Source organism: Microtus pennsylvanicus, chromosome 14 (assembly GCF_037038515.1).
Source record: "Microtus pennsylvanicus isolate mMicPen1 chromosome 14, mMicPen1.hap1, whole genome shotgun sequence".
NCBI lineage: Eukaryota > Metazoa > Chordata > Mammalia > Rodentia > Cricetidae > Microtus > Microtus pennsylvanicus.
Window position 1 is genome coordinate 38,627,351 of NC_134592.1, and position 17,526 is coordinate 38,644,876.

Sequence of the window (17,526 nt, forward strand, 5' to 3'; positions counted from 1 at the left end):
TCACTTACTTTTGCAAGGATTTCTGGATTCCTCTGACAGGAAACCAAGATCTGAGCGCAGAATGTGCACAAGCTCTAGTGGTTTTCTAGCCAAATAACCACGAGCACAGACATTTCACTCTGGCATGTACAGGGGATTAGCAGAGGAGCTCAACTCTAGGAAACAACAATTCCCCAAATTACTTTTTCTTCTAAGGAGGTAAGTCTAAGCAGAAAAAAAAGAAAGAATTTTCAGTATTAGACAAACCATCAGGCCTGCTATATTGTAAACCAAGTCAACATAGCTACAACAGAACCACAGGAAGCTTAGAACAACAGAGTCATTTGTCGGGGGTCATCAGGGAGAATACTGATGGTGTCTTCAGCTTTGCCACACAACAGACACAGCATGGTGTACTCCTAGAACAAGACAAAGTACAAAATTACCTCAGGGGACAGGGAGAAAGATGCTCCATAAACGACTGCCCAGAAAAGCTTTCCTGCAAGTTGTCACTGGTGATCCTGCCGCACATCAGATTAGCTCTTCAACACCCACTAGCAGTGCCTTACGTTCATTCTGCACACTCCTGGAACCTTTTGTTTGTGTAAACTATTATTTATCATGTACGTAAGAACGGCATTTGAAAGTACTTGGCAATTTCTCACACTAAGAAATCATACATACTTTGCTTAGTGCTTCTATTTAAACTAATAAAGATACCTGGGCTGAGGCTGCATGTAGCTCAACCGGTAAAGAACTTGTCTGCTATGCACAAAGCCCTGGTTTCAGTCTTCAGCACTGCACAAATTGGGTATTGGAGCACACAGCTGTACACTAGCACTCAGAAGGTGGAGGCAGGAGGATCAGGAGTTCAAAGCAAGGGGGGGGAGGGAGGGAGGGAGGGAGGGAGGGAGGGAGGGAGGGAGAGAGAGAGAGAGAGAGAGAGAGAGAGAGAGAGAGAGAGAGAGAGAAAAGGAAGGAAGGAAGGAAGGAAGGATGAATGAATGAATGAACGAGGGCCAGTGAGCAGTGAGGTGGCTCAGTAGGTAAAGGGCATTTGCTGTTCCATCTTGGTGATCTGAGCTTGGTGACCTTCATCCCAGGAACCTAGACAGTGGAAGAATAAACTCCCAAGTTTTGTCCTCTGACCCTGTATATGTTTCATGGCAAATATGCATATCACACACACATATAAACAGTAATTGAATAAATGAACCTTTTTTTGTTTGTTTTGTTTTTCGTGACAGGGTTTTTCTGTGTAGCCTTGGCTGCCCTGGAACTCACTCTGTAGACTAGGTTGGCTTCAAACTCACAGAAATCCATTTGTCTCTGCCTCCCAAGTGCTAGCATTAAAGGTGGCACCATTACTGACTAGCTAAAATGAACTTCTAAAAAACATGAATAAATAAAATAAACAATGAACCAGATTGGGTGTGTATTTCAAAGGACAAATTCTTATTCTTAGGATATTAATATATTTAAACAATAGGGGTGGGGGAGGGAGACAAAATTCTCAAGCTGAAAAAGCTACCTTTATTAGCCCTGGAAAATACAAAAAAATATATTAAGTTCCCTAGCATGTCACAACTCATATTTAAATAGTTAATTGTTCAAGATTTCATCTATTTAGTATCTAAGTTTTTATTAAGTTTCATGTGTCTTATGCTTAACAAATGTCTAGACTGGTGACAGAAGGGATTTTATTTTAAGCAAAATTCCTTAAGGCAAAGTCCCGTTCTTACAGCTGTCACAGATGTATGTCCTTTAAACTTTTTATTTAAAATATTTTTGTTTTGTTTAGGAAAACAAGTATCCATGTTGAATCTACTAGTGCCTCTACACCAGATGTTGCTGTCTGGAAGTAATCTGTTAAACAGTGTCTCTCAGTCTGGACAATCACTAGAAAGGACTGCAGAGCTAAACAATGACAAGGCACAAAGTCCTCAAAGAAGACAAGTGCCGAGGCTAGAGAGATGGCTCAGAGGTTAAGAGCACTGACTGCTCTTCCAAAGGTCCTGAGTTCAATTCTCAGCAACCACAAGGTGGCTCACAACCATCTATAAAGAGATCTGGTGCCCTCTTCTGGCATGCGAGCATACATGGAAGGAATGTTGTATACATAATAAATAAATAAATCTTTTTTTTTTTTTAAAAAAAAAAAAAAGACACAAGTGCCTTTCTATTTCAACTGGCAAGTCCAGCAGACAGCTGCTCTTGAAGACTGTTCTTAGATTAATCAACTGGCCAACTGACTGATTTTCAGTGCTGGAAGTTAGGTCCAGAGCTTTGAGCATAGTAGACAGGCACCCTTCCATTGAGTTACCTCGCTGCACTCGTGACTATAAAGTCTCCTCTACAGACCCAGTAGAAATACATACATGCTAACGCTTAGCGAATAGATACTACTCATGAGCATAAAATACAATAAAAATCTACCCTCTACAAGGTATCTACTGTTGTCAACACATCTACTGCTTGAACCCATCAGACATCACTATTGGGAAGACAAAGTGTGATGGAGAGCACTTCTAATCCCACACTTGGGAAACTGAGGCAGGAGGGTCACAAGGCTGAGGTCAGCCTGAGCTACACTGCAGCCCTTGTCTCAACACAGACAGACACACGGGGGCGGTGCAGGTAGAGACAAAGGACTGAGTTTTGGCTCAGCTGGTGGAGTGCTTTCCTTGCAAGCATGAGGACTAAGGTTTAATTGCCCAGTATGGCCCAAAACAAACAAACAAACAAAAGAGCACTAAACAGCAACAAAATAAAATTCTATTGAAAGAGAGAGATAAAGAGCGAGAGCTGGATTCTCCACTAACCTAACCTGTCAAGTCTCCAGTGAATGCACCATGCTCTGCAATGTGCTGTGTGCAGTGTCAGTCACGAACAAAGGAAAGAATACACCCTGACCTTTACAAAATTAACGCTCTTGACTTGGAAAAAAAAAACTGATACAATGCCTGATCTAACCTGGTAAGATTATTAAATCAGTGAAGCTGGCCATATTTGTAACCTCTGATTTATGGGCAGCCAGGAATGTGAATTTCATTATAAGTCAGTGATTTGGAATTCAAAGTAGCTCACTGAATTCAAAGTAGCTCCCCATGGGAGTATGTTACATATGTGGCAGCTAGATTCCCAGGAAAACTTTGCACAAGTCTTTTAAGTTTGTGTTGTACAAAGGCTGTGGGATCTAACCACCTACTATAGTGCTTCTGTGGGAAAGTAAGCTAAGATGCTAGGGACACAGGGCCCTGTGAGATCTGGACATCTTTTACAAACCTGGCCAAGTGGGGGTGTGGGGAAGGAATTTACAGGCCCCAGGCATTCTTAGGGAGGCTCAGAGGGCTAGGAGCAGCCATCTGGGGGAAGGGTGGAGCAGATGGACTCTCCCAAGTGCTTACTCAGAGGCCCTTGTTCTCTAACCTGCTACATCTTTCTAGCCCACTGAGGAATAAAGGCTGTCGTCTCCCATCCCTAGCCACCGCCCCCAACTCACCCACATATCCCCCAAGGTGAACACGCCATCCATTTAAGGGCTTTTGTCAGATTTCAAAGGTTTCAGTCATGTGTAATATATTCCTGGTGTACTCCGTACTTCCCTCTCCATCTCGCCCCGTGTGGCCTTGCCATTAGAAAACAGGAACGAGCATGAGAGAAAGAAGCAAAGAAGCAGTTAAAATCTATTTTAAGACACAGAAAAAACAGTGAAGCAGACCGCAAGAAAAGAAACACTTAAGGAGCCGAAGGTTAACAAACCCAGATCAGGAAAAGACAGTGAGAGAGTTACAAACACCAACAGCACGGGAGTAAGACGGCTGCAGAAGGCCTGCAGGACAGGAGCTTTAATCAAATGAAAATGAAGGCCACTTTACAGAGAGTTAGAGGAACACGGAAATAGGAGAGTTGTTAGAGATATTCAAAACTGAGCACGGTGGCGCAGGTCCCTAATCTCAGCACTGAGGCGAAGGGGGGTAAGGCAGGAGACTCTCCAGTGCTACACAATGAGACACTACCAAAATAGGAAAAACAAAACAAAACTATTCAAGAAAAAAGACAAAAACAAGTAAAGAGCTGCTTCCAGAATGGATCACAGAAGCAGCTGAGTGAAACAAATAAGTTTAAATTATTTTTAACAAAGTAAGAAAAGCTAAGCATGTTTAATGCAATTTTTAAACTTTTTGATTTGGTTTGGTTTGGTTTTTGAGACAGGGTTTCTCTGTGTAGACCTAGTTGTCCTGGAATTCACTCTGTAGACCAGGCTAGCCTTAAACTCACAGAAATCCACCTGTCTCTGCCTCCTGAGTGCTGGAATTAAAGTCGTGAACCACCATTATTAAATACTTTTTTAAAAATTATGTGCATTTGTGTGTGTTGCAGATTAATATATGTAAGGGCAGTGCTCACAGAGGTCAAAAGAGGGCATCTGGATAGCCTTAACATAAAATTTCCAACCTAGCAAAGATGCTGGGGACAGTACCATGTGATCCCTCAGGATATGGGGTAGAGTAGCATTCAAGAGAAGGAAGGAGAATCCTCCTCCAATGTAGAACACTATTTTACATGGGGTATGTATGGAAGAGCCACAGGAAATGAGTGAGAGAAGCTGGGCCAGCTACAGTCTTGGGGTAAGGAGCCTGGACATGTGTTACAGCAATGATGGCTGCCAAAGACCAGCAGGCAGTATAAAAGAATCATTTTTAAAAAACCATCTGATGGCTAAGTATAGGATGTGGGTTGACCAAGAACAGATGTTGATAACATAGGACGGGAGGTAGAGCCCAGTGCAAGAGATTCTGGTTGCAAGAGAACTGGAAATTAATTAGGCGTTATGACTACAAGCCATCTCCCTTTTCCTTTCCTTGCTTCTACCCAGAGTAATTTTGGAGGCTGTTTGAAGGTGGTTATACTCAGTCATAAAGGAAAATGAGCTGGACTTTGGTCTCAGGGAAGTGCTTTACAGCAGCTCTCTCAGGACTAACCGGGCAATCTTAATATCCACTCAAAGACCTCATGTGCACTTAAGAGAGTTGTAAACACCCGCTTCCTCTCACAAAGACAGAGCTAGGGGTTTCTAAGCTTATGAAATGCTCACTCTTCTTTGGTCTCTGAGATTTTGGTTTTGCTGTAAGTTACATATATCATATAAATATTTTAAGGCATAAATTTTGGTTGTTAAAAAGAGTTTTATGGCCATCGGGCAGTGGTTGTGCACATCTTTAATCCCAGCACTTGGGAGGCAAAGAGGCAGATGGATCTATCTGTGAGTTTGAGGCCAGCCTGGTCTACCGAGCGAGTTCCAGTTGATACACAGAGAAATCCTGTCTGGGGTGGGGGTGGGGGTGGGAGAGTTATAGTCAAGATGTTTAGATTAACCAAAATATCTCAGATCAGACCCTGACATATGTGATTGCGTATGTATGTATGTTCCTCTTTCCATTTAAAAATATGAATGACGGACTAGAGATGGCTAGGCAGTTAAAGGCACTGGCTATTCCTGCTGCTCTTGCAGGAGACCTGGGTTCAGTTTCCAACCCCTCACACACCAGTTCATAGCTATGTGTGACTTCAGTTCCAGGAGATTTCGTCCTCTCTTCTGGCCTTCATGGGTACCAGGCACAGATGTGGTACATACATGCAGGCAAAACACTCATACACATAATAAAAATAAGCAAAATTTAGGGGATGGAGAGATGGCACAGTTATTAAAGTAATGGCTGCTCTTCCAGAGGACCTGGCTCCAATTCCCAGCACCCATGTGGCAACTCACAGCTGTAACTCCAGTTCCTGGAGGATATGATACCTTCTTCTGGCCTCTGTGGGCACTGCATGCACATGGTACATAGACATAGTACATAGACATACATGAAGGCAAAACACTTACACAGATAAGAGAAAAAGCAAATCTCAAAAAAATTTTAAAAATAAGTAAAAATTTAAAAATATGAGTAGAAGGTATTATGTTATTTTATGGTTTTGCTATAGCTGATTACATTTTATTTTCCTAAATAAATACTATCTAGATTTGAATGACTTAAAAAAATTTTCTTGGCTGTTTGGAGTCTAACCTGATACTCTTATCTTGTGGATAAATACACAGTTCACACAAAGCCAGTTTAAAAATTGAAAACAAGAACTGGAGAGATGGCTCAGAGGTTAAGAGCACTGACTATTCTTCCAGAGGTCCTGAGTTCAATTCCCAGCAACCACATGGTGGCTCACAACCATGTATAATGAGATCTGGTGCCCTCTTCTGGTCTGTAGGCACACATGCAGACAGAACACTGTATACATAATAAACAAATAAATCTTTAAAAAAAATATTGAAAACAATAACCGTAAGGAAGAGCTCTGGGTCCTGGTTTGTCCAGAGCTAGGTCCCGCTGATATTGGGATGTTTGTCCTGACCATTAGACCTTCACCAACCATGGGCCTATGCTAGAGACTAGAGCTCTTCAACGTCCTCCTGACTGCAGGAAAACTAACATAACAAACCCCTTTTCTCTAGTGATTCTGCTTTGCTCCTCCATCCTTGATAGAGCTATCTTTCAAGTTACCTTAACAAATTATATATTTAAAAAAGGCTTAGTATACTTGAGAACAAACAGTTGCTCAAGTCCACATGCCAACTTGGGCATAACCTCCTTATCAGATTTTCATACCCACCAAGTGGACAGGACAATGCCTGGAACTCACTCTGCAGACCAGGCTGGCCTTGAACTCAGAGACCCGCTTGCCTCTGCCTCCTGAGTGCTGGGATTAAAGGTGTGCGCTGCTACGGCCACTACCACCCAGCAGCCAACTGTGCAATTCCCACAGTACTGCAGAAAAGGCACCACTGTTGTGATCTCATACAAACCCATACTGGCAGACTAGAGATGGCTTGGCAGTGAAGAGCATTGATGTTCCTGCAAAAGACCCAGGTTCGGTTCCCACCAACCACAAGGTGGCTCACAACCATTTGTTACTCCAGTTCCAGGGAATCTAGAACCCTCTTCTGGTCTTTGTGGGCACCAAGTATTCACAAGGTATGCACACATGCACATGCACACAGACAAACACACATACACAATAAATATTTTAAATATTATTTTTAAGAAAGAACCCATAGGGGGTTGGAGAGATGGCTCAGAGGTTAAGAGCACTGGCTGCTCTTCCAGAGGTTCTGAGTTCAATTCCCAGCAACCATATGGTGGCTCACAACCATCTAAGATGAGATCTGGTGCCCTCTTCTGGTGTGCAGAATACTGTACACATAACAAATAGATAAAACTTTAAAAAAGAAAGAACCCATACATAGTAAGCTAATTAAATAAAATGACAGGACTGAAATATCATTTATAAAGCACATATTTTGATTTGTGATTCCTGTGGGGACGCACAGATCCACCCATGGTTAAGGTTTCCCAGCTTACACAAGTAAAGTCAGGGATGGTTTCCACTAATAATTGTTAGTACTTCATTACAAAAACTGTGTGTAGATGCTAGAGGGTACTTTTAGTCTTTGTCCCACACATCAATAATACCCACATATACATTACCTGAAATTCATCCATGATACTGAATGTATACTCATGTCTGGCTACTACATGATGACAATTCTTACACAGATCTGTCAAAGCAAAGACACATAATGAAGTCTGGACAAGTTTTTTAAAACAATGAAATTTCTAGTCTTAGCACACAATGCTTAAAAGGAATCTTAACTCTGTCACATTTAACACAGCAGGAAACTCATTAGAGTGCTGACCTTAGGAAATCCAGATTCGATCACAACATTACCTACTTAGGACCTGAACTCAAAGGCTCAGTGTATACACATTAACTCCCTCTGAAAGCAGCCTACAGAAATCAATACAGATACTTAGATGTCATTTATTTATCCATTTACTTTTGGGGTACTAGGAACTGAACGTAGAGCAGGCACTCTACCACTGACCTACGTTCCCAGTCTTCTTGTCACTTTTTCTGTTTTGCTTTGTTGTGATGGGATTTCTCTATAAGCCCTCGCTGTTGTGGAGCTTGTTCTGTACCGGCCTCGAACTCACCGACATCTGCCTGCCTCCTGAGTACTGGGGTTAAAGGTGTGTGCCACCACCTCCTGGCTCTTGTCACTTTTTGGGTTAAGTTCTCACTAAATTGCCCAGGTTGGCTTTGAACTCACTCTGTAGCCCAGGCAGGCCTTGACCTTTCAGCCTCCTGAGTAGCTGGGACCAAGCTGGCAAGACTGAGTAAAGGTGCTTGTCACCAAGTAGCTGGGATCAAAGGCCTGTGTTATTAAGTTTAACATTGTGTTTTTTAAAGAGTGGACCCATCTGGCTACACAAATGCTGTTATTCTCAGGAAAGAGAGTAAGTGGGCAGCTACGCCCAGGCATCAATAAAACCAGGTGGACATTAAAGTGATGGTAACATTGGATGGTAACAAAATAGCCTACTAAAAATAATTTAACATAAACAAACTGTGGTTACTGTATGCCAGGTATCTTTAAACACTTTTTTCTTTTTAGCTATTCATATAATATCAAATTCAATGAGACATAATATTATGTTCCCCTTGTCAGGAAACAAAAACACACTGTGATTAAGTAAACAGACAACTACAGACATAGGAGGTTTGGAGCCAGAATTCCTAACACAAGAATGTGGCCCCAAACCACGGCGCTTACCTACTATGCTCTGTTCCCTCCACAAAATACACCTTAAAGGAGACACAAATTTTAAAGGCAGACAAAAACAAACAATAAACCTTCTGTGCGTATCCCATTTAAGGTGATATAAAGTCTTTACCACTGTCTGGGTGTGGTGGCACATGTCTAAAATCTCATTGTTGAAGAGGCAGGGACAGGAAGATCACAATTTTATGTTAGCCTGAGCTACAGAGCAAGCAAGACTTGAATCTCACCCTTGAGTTATCCGCAGTTCTTCAGTGTGGAGATGCTGGGTAAAGGAGGAGGTCCTAACTGGATTTTCCTCTCAGTAACTATACCCTGCAACACGACACTGGCCGTGCCCTTGGAACACTTGTGCGGCACACCAGCTTCTGAAAGCTGATACCTGCCAATGGCTTTGCATTTCAAAAGAAACTCAACTTACGATCATAGGTAACTATTTCTTCTCCATCTTCTTCTTTCAGGGATCTGTTAGTGATCAGCATAAAATCCAGCTTATTGCACACTGCACAGCCTGTGAAGTTCAGCAAGAATGATCCATTCTCCAGACAGGTGCTCCCCTAAAGTATTAGATAGGAATTTTCTTACACTTTGAAAACTTTGATGAAACTGATTAATAGGCCCAAAATCTCGACAGGCAAAAGACACAGCCAGAAGATACCTGCTTGAAGTACATTTCTGTTTGTTTTAGACAGGATTTCTCTGTGTAGTTTTGTAGCCTGTCCTGGAACTCACTATGTAGACCAGGCTGGCTTCAAACTCAGAGATCTGCCTGCCTCTGCTTCTCAAGTGCTGGGATTAAAGGAGTGGGCTACCACCACCCTGCTTGAAGTACATTTTTAAGTAACCAGCTTAGGTGCAATCCCTGTACCACAGAGCAAGCAAGAATAAAAGAGAACCAAGTCCAAATAGTTAGAAATAACAAGGAAAAACATTCAATATAAAAAAGAAATTAGAACATTTTAGAAGTACTTTTAAAGGACCAGCCATAAAACTAGAATTAAGATCCCAGCACTTGAGAGACAGAGGTCTCTGTGAGTTTGAGGCCACCCTGGTCTACAGAGTGAGTTCCAGGACAGCCAAGGCTACACAGAGAAACTATGTCTTGAAAAAAAAAAACTAGAATTAAGTCAATCAAAATAGAAACAATGAGTCAATGCTAAAGATAACTGTACACACTGAAACAGCTTCCGCTCAAGCCTTTATTAACACCACAGAATAGCGGCAAGTATCCTAGCTATGACTTCAGTCTTTAAGAGTATGTGGTACTGAGGCAGAGAAGGTTAGGTGCTCCAGTGGACCAGACCGACACAATGGTGGTCAAGGAGCAGAGGCTTCTGCTTTAGCATAAACAACTAAACAGATTCCTGTCTCGGAGAGACATCTCTGCTAAGATTCTGTTAACACCTATGAATGCTATTTTACAGATTCTAATACAGTTCTAAGCAATACTGATTGTTTCTGTTTTTTAAGGACATATCTTATTATTCTGGTTAGTGCTGTGCATGGGCGCAGCTGCATGTGCAGAAGTCAGAGGAGCACTCCACGGAGTCCTCCACCCTTAGCACTCCACGGAGTCCTCCACCCTTACGCTGGTTCTGGGTATCAAACTTGGGTCAACAGGCTTGAACAGCAAACTCTTTAGCTATTGAGTCGCTCTCTCCTGCCTGGTTGAGCATTTTTAATAGTTAATGTGATACAAAAATCATTCACAACATTTCTCCAGAGCATCTGTGTATCTGATGCCACAGAGAGCTCCAGGGATGACTCAAGGGTGAGCCAAATGTGTTAGTTTAGAAGAGCCACCTTAAATGAGTATTCCTGGTTCCCACACCACAATTAATCTCTTACCTCTGGGTATTAAAGAAGAGATCAGTATTGGAGGAGGAATTAAGATATGACTATATGGGGTTGGAGAGATGGCTCAGTGGTTAAGAGCACTGGCTGCTCTTGCAGAGGACCTGGGTTCAATTTCCAGCATCTACATTACAGCTCACAACTGTCTGTAACTCCAGTTCCAGGGGATTTAACACCTTCATACAGGCAAAACTTCAATACACATTAAATAAATTTAAAAAAGATATGACTATATAGTTAGACATAGATACTTACTTAAAATACTTTGAAGAAAAAAAACAAATTTTAGAATTGTAGACTTTCAGCTATGAAGAACTAGTGAACCTACACATTGTAAAGGTCAATGAGCTGGGTTTTTTTTTTTTGGTTTTTTTTTTTTTTTTTTTTTTTTTTGTCAACTTGACACAAACAGATCTGGAAAGAATCTCAATTGAGGACCTGCCTCGATTTGATTGACTCGTTGGCATGTCCTGTGGGGCATTTCTTGATAAATGGCCAATGTGGGAGGGCCAGTGTGGTGATACTTTATTTGTGATCTAACAAACAAAGCTTGCCTGAAGATCAGAGTACAAAGCTAGTTAGCCATAGAGGCCAGGCAGTGGTGCACACACCTTTAATCCCAGAGACAGAGGCAGACAGGGGTCTGTGAGTTCAAGGTCACCCTGGGCTACACAAGGTTGAATCTTGTCTAAAAGAGAAACAGAGCTCACACAAAGGTGATCCCAGCACTTGGTATCGGACATCTTTAGTCCCAGCACTAGGAAAGTAGAGACAGGAGTGAAATGGCTGGGTGGAGAGAGGAACGTAAGGCGGAAGGAGACAGGAGCTCGGGGCAGTCTGAGGCTTTGTAAGAACAAAATTGTCCCTTTGGTCTGAGCATGGTAGAGGTAAGAACTCTGTGGTGGCTGACCGCTCTGTTTCTCTGATCCCTTCAGCCTTTACCCTGACAGTTTGACTCCAAGTTTTTGTTATTAAGACCAATTAGAATTTGTGCTACAGGCCAGCACACCATGGGCAGTGCCACCCCTGGGCAAGGTGGTAGGTTCTGGACTGTGTAAGAAAACAAGCTGAGCAACCCATAGGAAGAAAGGCAGGAAGCAACATTTCTCCATTGGTTCTTGCCTGACTTCCTTCAAACACAAACTCTGGGACAGGTAGGGTTTCTCTGTGTAGCCCTGGCTGTCCCGGAACTCACTCTGTAGACCAGGCTGACCTCAATCTCAGAGATCCACCCACCTCTATCTCCCAAGTGTTGGCATTAAAGACATGAGACACCGCCACACAGCTTCTATTCTTATCTTCTATTCTTATTCTTTAAAATATGCCATGGTGCATACCCACACATATACATGTAACTAAAAATAATAAAAATAAATCTTTGAAAATATATACCCGACTTAAAAGAACCCCAGTTAATTGGAAGAATCCTGATTCTGGAAAAAGAATTTCCTTCTAAGAATGGGAATTAAGTAGGGATTCTAAATGGCCACTGAGCTTCGACTGGACAAAGCTGTTCTGAGTTCCTTTAGAGCTCTCCATCCCGTATCTGAAGCTACATGGGAAACTCTTCTGTCTACCCACTAGCTATTTCTAAATGTCTTCTCAAATGTCAAAGAAACATTTAATTCTTTCTCATGACAGCCCTTTAATTATTTAAAGCAGAATAAAAGCAGAAGAATGCTTCAGAATGGCACTTTCTAGGCAGCCCAGAGCTTCTCTGTGCTCTGCTCAACTCTGACAGTCCCTGTCATTACATCTCTGTATTTATTTGGGGGCACACACCTGAGGATGGAACTTGGGTCATCAGGCTTGGCAAGCAAGTACCTTGACCCACTAAGCCATCTTGCCAGCCCAGTGCATCTCCTTTTCAATCTGTACTATCATGTCACTCTGAATAAAGTTATCTTGCTACTTGGGGGGGGGGGGGGATAAACCAATAATCTGTGTGTGTGTGTGTGTGTGTTTGATTTTTCGAGACAGGGTTTCTCTGTAGCTTTGGGGCCTGTCTTGGAACAAGCTCTTGTAGACCAGGCTGGCCTCGAATTCACAGAGATCTTCCGGCTTCTGCCTCCAGAGTGCTGGGATTAAAGCATGAGCCACCACAGCCTGGCTAATCTCTCTTTTTAAAAGATTAATGTGTCCTTGTCTGTGTGTGTGTGGTGGGGGGTGTGTATAATGAATGCAGGTGCCTGAGAAGGCCAGAGGAAGGTACTGGACCACCCCTCCCTCCGGGAGCCAGAGTTCCAGGCCGCTGTGAACAGCTGACCTGAGTGGTGGGAACTGAACTTGGAGTCTCTGCTGCAGCATTAACCGCTCTTGACTTCTGAGCCATTTCTCTAGCCCCTAATCAGCTCTGTTAACAAGCTCCACAGGGAACTTTCCCTCACAGTTCCCAATGTGCAATGTTCATTACGACTCATGAAAAACCTTTCTAGATATTAAAGCATAAACTAAAACACAATATAGAAAAATAGTAAAATCAGAAACATACAAAATAACAATTACAAACTGCAGAACCACCAGTCAAGTCAAAACCACTTCTTACATTACAGAAACTTCTCCCTTGTTCTTTTTGTTTAAAAAATTGTCTTTATTTTACATATGTGAATGTCTGCCAGGTACTCATGGAAGCCAGAAGAGAAACTGGAGCTGGAGTTACAGACAGTTGCTAGCTGCCACGTGGGTGCAGGAAACTAAATCCTGGTCCTTCTCAACAGCACCAACCACTGAGCAATCTCTAGTCCCTTACACGACCACTCTTGAGCATAACGTTCAGCAGCCATCAATACAATGACTTTACAGTAACTTCTTGCTTTACAACCTGGTTTTAGCAACCAGGAAATTCTTATTATACTTTAGTTGGCTTGATTTAAAATTGCACTTCATGTGTTCTTTATCAATACAGCCAGACTAAAGTCAAACCGCTGTATCTAACTCCAGTGCTCTCGTTGCCCTAACTCAGGGTTCCTCAAGGTCAGCACGACTGACCCTAGGGCACACAGTCCTCTGTATTAATAGCTGTCCTGTGCATCGATGGCAGCAGGACAGCTGGTCTTTACCTATGAGATGGCCAATAGTTCCTTCATTGTGACAATCAAAATGTCTCTAGCCGGGTGATGGTGGGGCACACCTTCACTCCCTGCACTTGGGAGACACAGACACGCAGACCTCTGTGAGTTCAAGGCCAGCCTTCCACAGGGCAAGTTCCAGGACAGTCAGGGCTACACAGGGAAACCCTTCTTGAAAAACAAACAAACAAAAGTCTCTGGATACTTCCAAAAGCCCCTGGGAGGGCAAAGCCATTCTCACCTGAGAGCCAAACAGAGTTCACTCACTTTCATGACTCTACTTTTATATTCCCTTTTAGGGACACGAGTTCTGCTCTGGTCTTTATTTCAAATAATGACCTTATAAACATTCTTAAACACATTGCCAGATATGCATATGCATCTTTCTAGAATAAGCATTTCGGTGTCTTTTCATGTACATTTAAATTTGATAATACTAATTTTTTATAAACCAAATAAATGGTTGTACAACATGAACGTTCACATCATATAACAATCTCAAGACTTATATATCACTATATATATGAGACTTGCATATCTCTCTCATTTACATATGAGAGACTATATGTGCATAAATATGAATATCATATATATATATATATATATATATATATATATATATATATATATATATATATATGAGAGAGACTGTTTTGTTTTTTGTTTTTCAAGACAGGGTTTCTCTGTATAGCCTGGTTATCCTGGAAGTCACTTTGTAGAGCAGGCTGGTTTTGAACTCTGTGATCTGCCTGCCTCTGGCTCTCAAGTTCTGAGCTTGCACCACCAACACCTCACAAAATATTAAGAGAAAGAACTATGAATATGCTTTACTTCTCAACCAAACCAAGAAATCCTTCATCTTGTTATTTTCCCTGGGTTCTTTCTCCTCTAACTTAACAATCACCCGAAAGCCACCTTCTTTGGCTGTAAAACATTGCAAACCTATTCCCTACCCGCCTTTCCTTCCACTAAGTTCAAATCACCATGTGTCAATCATACTCCCCCAAACTATAAGTTCTTAAAGTGCCCTGTGAATCATTCCTTTACAGCAGTAGGTCTTCTCACCCTTCCTAATGCTGCGACCCTTTAACACAGTTCCTCCTGTTGTGATGACTTCCAATCATAAAACTACTTTGTTGCTACTTCATAACTGTAATTTTGCTACTCTTATGAATCACAATGTAAACATCTGTGTTTTCCCATGGTCTTAGGCGACCCCTGGGAAAGGGTTGTTTGAACCCAGGGGTCAAAACCCAGAAGTTGAGAACCTTGGCTTTACAGCCTAGCCAAACAATCTGCCTATACATAGCGAGGTGCAGTAAATATTCCCTAAAAGAATGAGGAAAGTCAAGCCTGAGAGAAACAAAGACATAAAGGCTGGGCGTAGAGTGCTTGCCTGGCAGGTACCGGCTCTGGGTTCCATCCTCAGTACCGAGAAGGGAAGGAGAAAGGAAAAGACAGGAGGCTAGGAGGGGATTTCTCAGTCTAGTCTTGGCTCTCATACTTGGGTAAGTGGTGGCTCCTCTCTGGGAATTGTTCTACCATCTTCAAAGGTGGGTTAGTAATGAATTATAGAAATGACTGCAATCGAAGAGAGGGAGGAGCGAGAGCTAACATGAGCCAAGGGGTCAAGACCATGATGGGGAAAGCTGGCCCGAGTTAGTGGGAACTTACTCATACTGGACTGACAAATAGGACTGAACGCCCCCCCCCCCGCCCCAAAGCAGGTGACAATGGTGGCTTGGCAGTATGTGGAGCCACCGGCAGTGGGGCCAGGATCTAACCTAATGCAAGAACTGACTTTGTGGAGCCCATTCTCTATGGAGAGATACCTTGCTCAGCCCAGCGGAGGTAGGGGCGGGGTGGGAGTGGGGGTGGGGAGCGGTGTTTTGGTTCTGCCTCAAGGAGACTTAGTTGACTTTCCCAGGGGAGGCTTTACCCTCTCTGAGAAGCGGATGGTGGAGGGGTATGGAGGGAATGGGAGGAAAGGAGGAAGAGGGAACTGGGATTGGTACGTAAAAAAAAAAGTTTTTTTAAATTACACACACACACACACACACACACGCACGCACGCACACAGGTGGGCTAGAACAAGAGGCTGGGGTGTATGCACTTCAGCTGGTGGGAAGCTAACCCAGCAGGCACCAAACCCCGATTCTATCCCTAGTATTATATAAATTGGACGCAGTGGCGCACGCCTGTGATGCCAGCTGTCAACCCGGGTCGGGTAGGTAATGGTGAGGTTTCTCGGTTGTCCCCAGAAACTCGGGAGAACCGGAAGGACCGCTGACGTCAGCCACCAGGGAGGGGACCAGCTGCCCGGAGACCAGGGTCACCGGGTTGACAGGACTGCAGAGGGGGCCTGGCCTGTCTAGGAATGTCGGCCGAAGACCGGGCCGGGGAGGCTCTCCGCGCCCGCTTGCTCACCCGATTGGGGTACTCCTTCTTCACACAGTCCCCACACATCGCGACACCGTTCGCGGAGAACGTCCCCCAGCGACTCCCGGAAGAGGAAAGCTCGCGAGAGCTGAGACTTGGGTCGCCGCCGCAGGCGTCCTAAATACTCCGTGCTGGCTCGAAGTGTCCGCCCATAGCAACGGTTGTTAGGTGGGGCGAATTGTGGTTTCCCGGCGACGAGGGTGAACCGGTGGTGGTGCTCCTGTTTAATCCCAACACTAGGGAGGCAGAGGCAGGTGGGTCTCTGAGTTCGAGGCCAGCTTGGTCTACAAGAGCTAGTTACAGGACAGCTAGGGCTTTTATACAGAGAAACCCTGTCTTGAAAAGCAAAAACAACCCACTGGGCGGGTTGTGAGTTCAAGGCTAGCTTTATGAGTTCGAGGCCAGCCTGGTCTACAAGAGCTAGTTCCAGGACAGCCAGGGCTGTTACACAGAGAAACCCTGTCTTGAAAAACTAACCAACCAAACAAACAAAACATCCCCTCCGCTTAAAAAAAAAAAAATCTGAGGACTCAAAGATGTGTCTAAATGGGGAAGCCAGTGTGAGGCTGGGCAAACTTCTAATAGGCATCTTCTTGAAATCTGATTCTTTAATTTAAAAAAAAAGTGAATTGCAGTACAAGAAAGGGAATTGTTTATCCTCGCTTTCATTTACTCCGGATTAAAAAACCCTGGAATGATAGTTTAAATGCCATTTGTGCTTTAATAGAGAAGACCTCAGACAGGGTTTGGGAAGAGAGGCTTAGAGGGCTGATGAGAATCTACTAGAATACTTAAGATTCTTATCTTCCACCTGGTACAAAAATCAATTCAAAATGGACCAAAGCTCTTTATCTAAGACCAGAAACACTGAAACGTCCAGAAGAAAACATAAGAGATACCTCTCAAGATAACTGTGTTGGGCAAGAAATTTTTGACTAGGGTACTTACTCACCCAAATTTACAGGATCTAGCCCAGCCTATCAATAGACTAGACTTCATGAGAAAAGGTTTCTGTTCAGCAAATGACGATCAGAAGAGCAAACGGCCCACAGCATGGGAGAACACCTTTAACAGCCACACTTCCGGATGGATCTGATAAAGTTTACAAGAACTGTGGAAACTGTATGCACGGGAGCTAAAGCTGTCAGTAAATAGGCAAGTGAACTGAATAAGACACTTTTCAAAAGAAGAAGCACAAATGGCCAATAACTATTGTTAAGGTTCAATACCATTGCCCATCAGGGAAGTGTAAATTAAAACGACCTTGAGCTATACCCTCACCCCAGTCTGAATGGCCATCATCAATAAATCTGACAACTGGAGCTGGAGAGGATGAGGAGAGAAAGGAACTCATTCACTGTTGGTGGCAGTGGAAATTAACTTAATGCAGCCATTGTGGAAGTCAGTTTGGAGATTCCTCAAAAAAAGTCAAATCCGATCTATTACATGAGCCTACTGCTTTGCCCCTGGGCATTTACCCCAGAAACACCATGCCCTTGACATAGGGAT

The 17,526-nt window shown here is 43.2% G+C and overlaps 1 protein-coding gene across 1 annotated transcript; it reads right to left on the bottom strand.

Moving 5' to 3' along the window:
* Positions 1–227: 227 nt before the first annotated feature.
* Positions 228–16,151, bottom strand: Churc1 (churchill domain containing 1). The gene is made up of 4 exons (XM_075947665.1): positions 16,006–16,151; positions 9,078–9,213; positions 7,524–7,594; positions 228–398 (listed from the first exon to the last, which is right to left on the bottom strand). The coding sequence occupies exons 1-4, from the start codon at positions 16,042–16,044 to the stop codon at positions 306–308; spliced, it is 339 nt and encodes a 112-aa protein (XP_075803780.1). The 5' UTR covers positions 16,045–16,151; the 3' UTR covers positions 228–305.
* Positions 16,152–17,526: the final 1,375 nt, after the last annotated feature.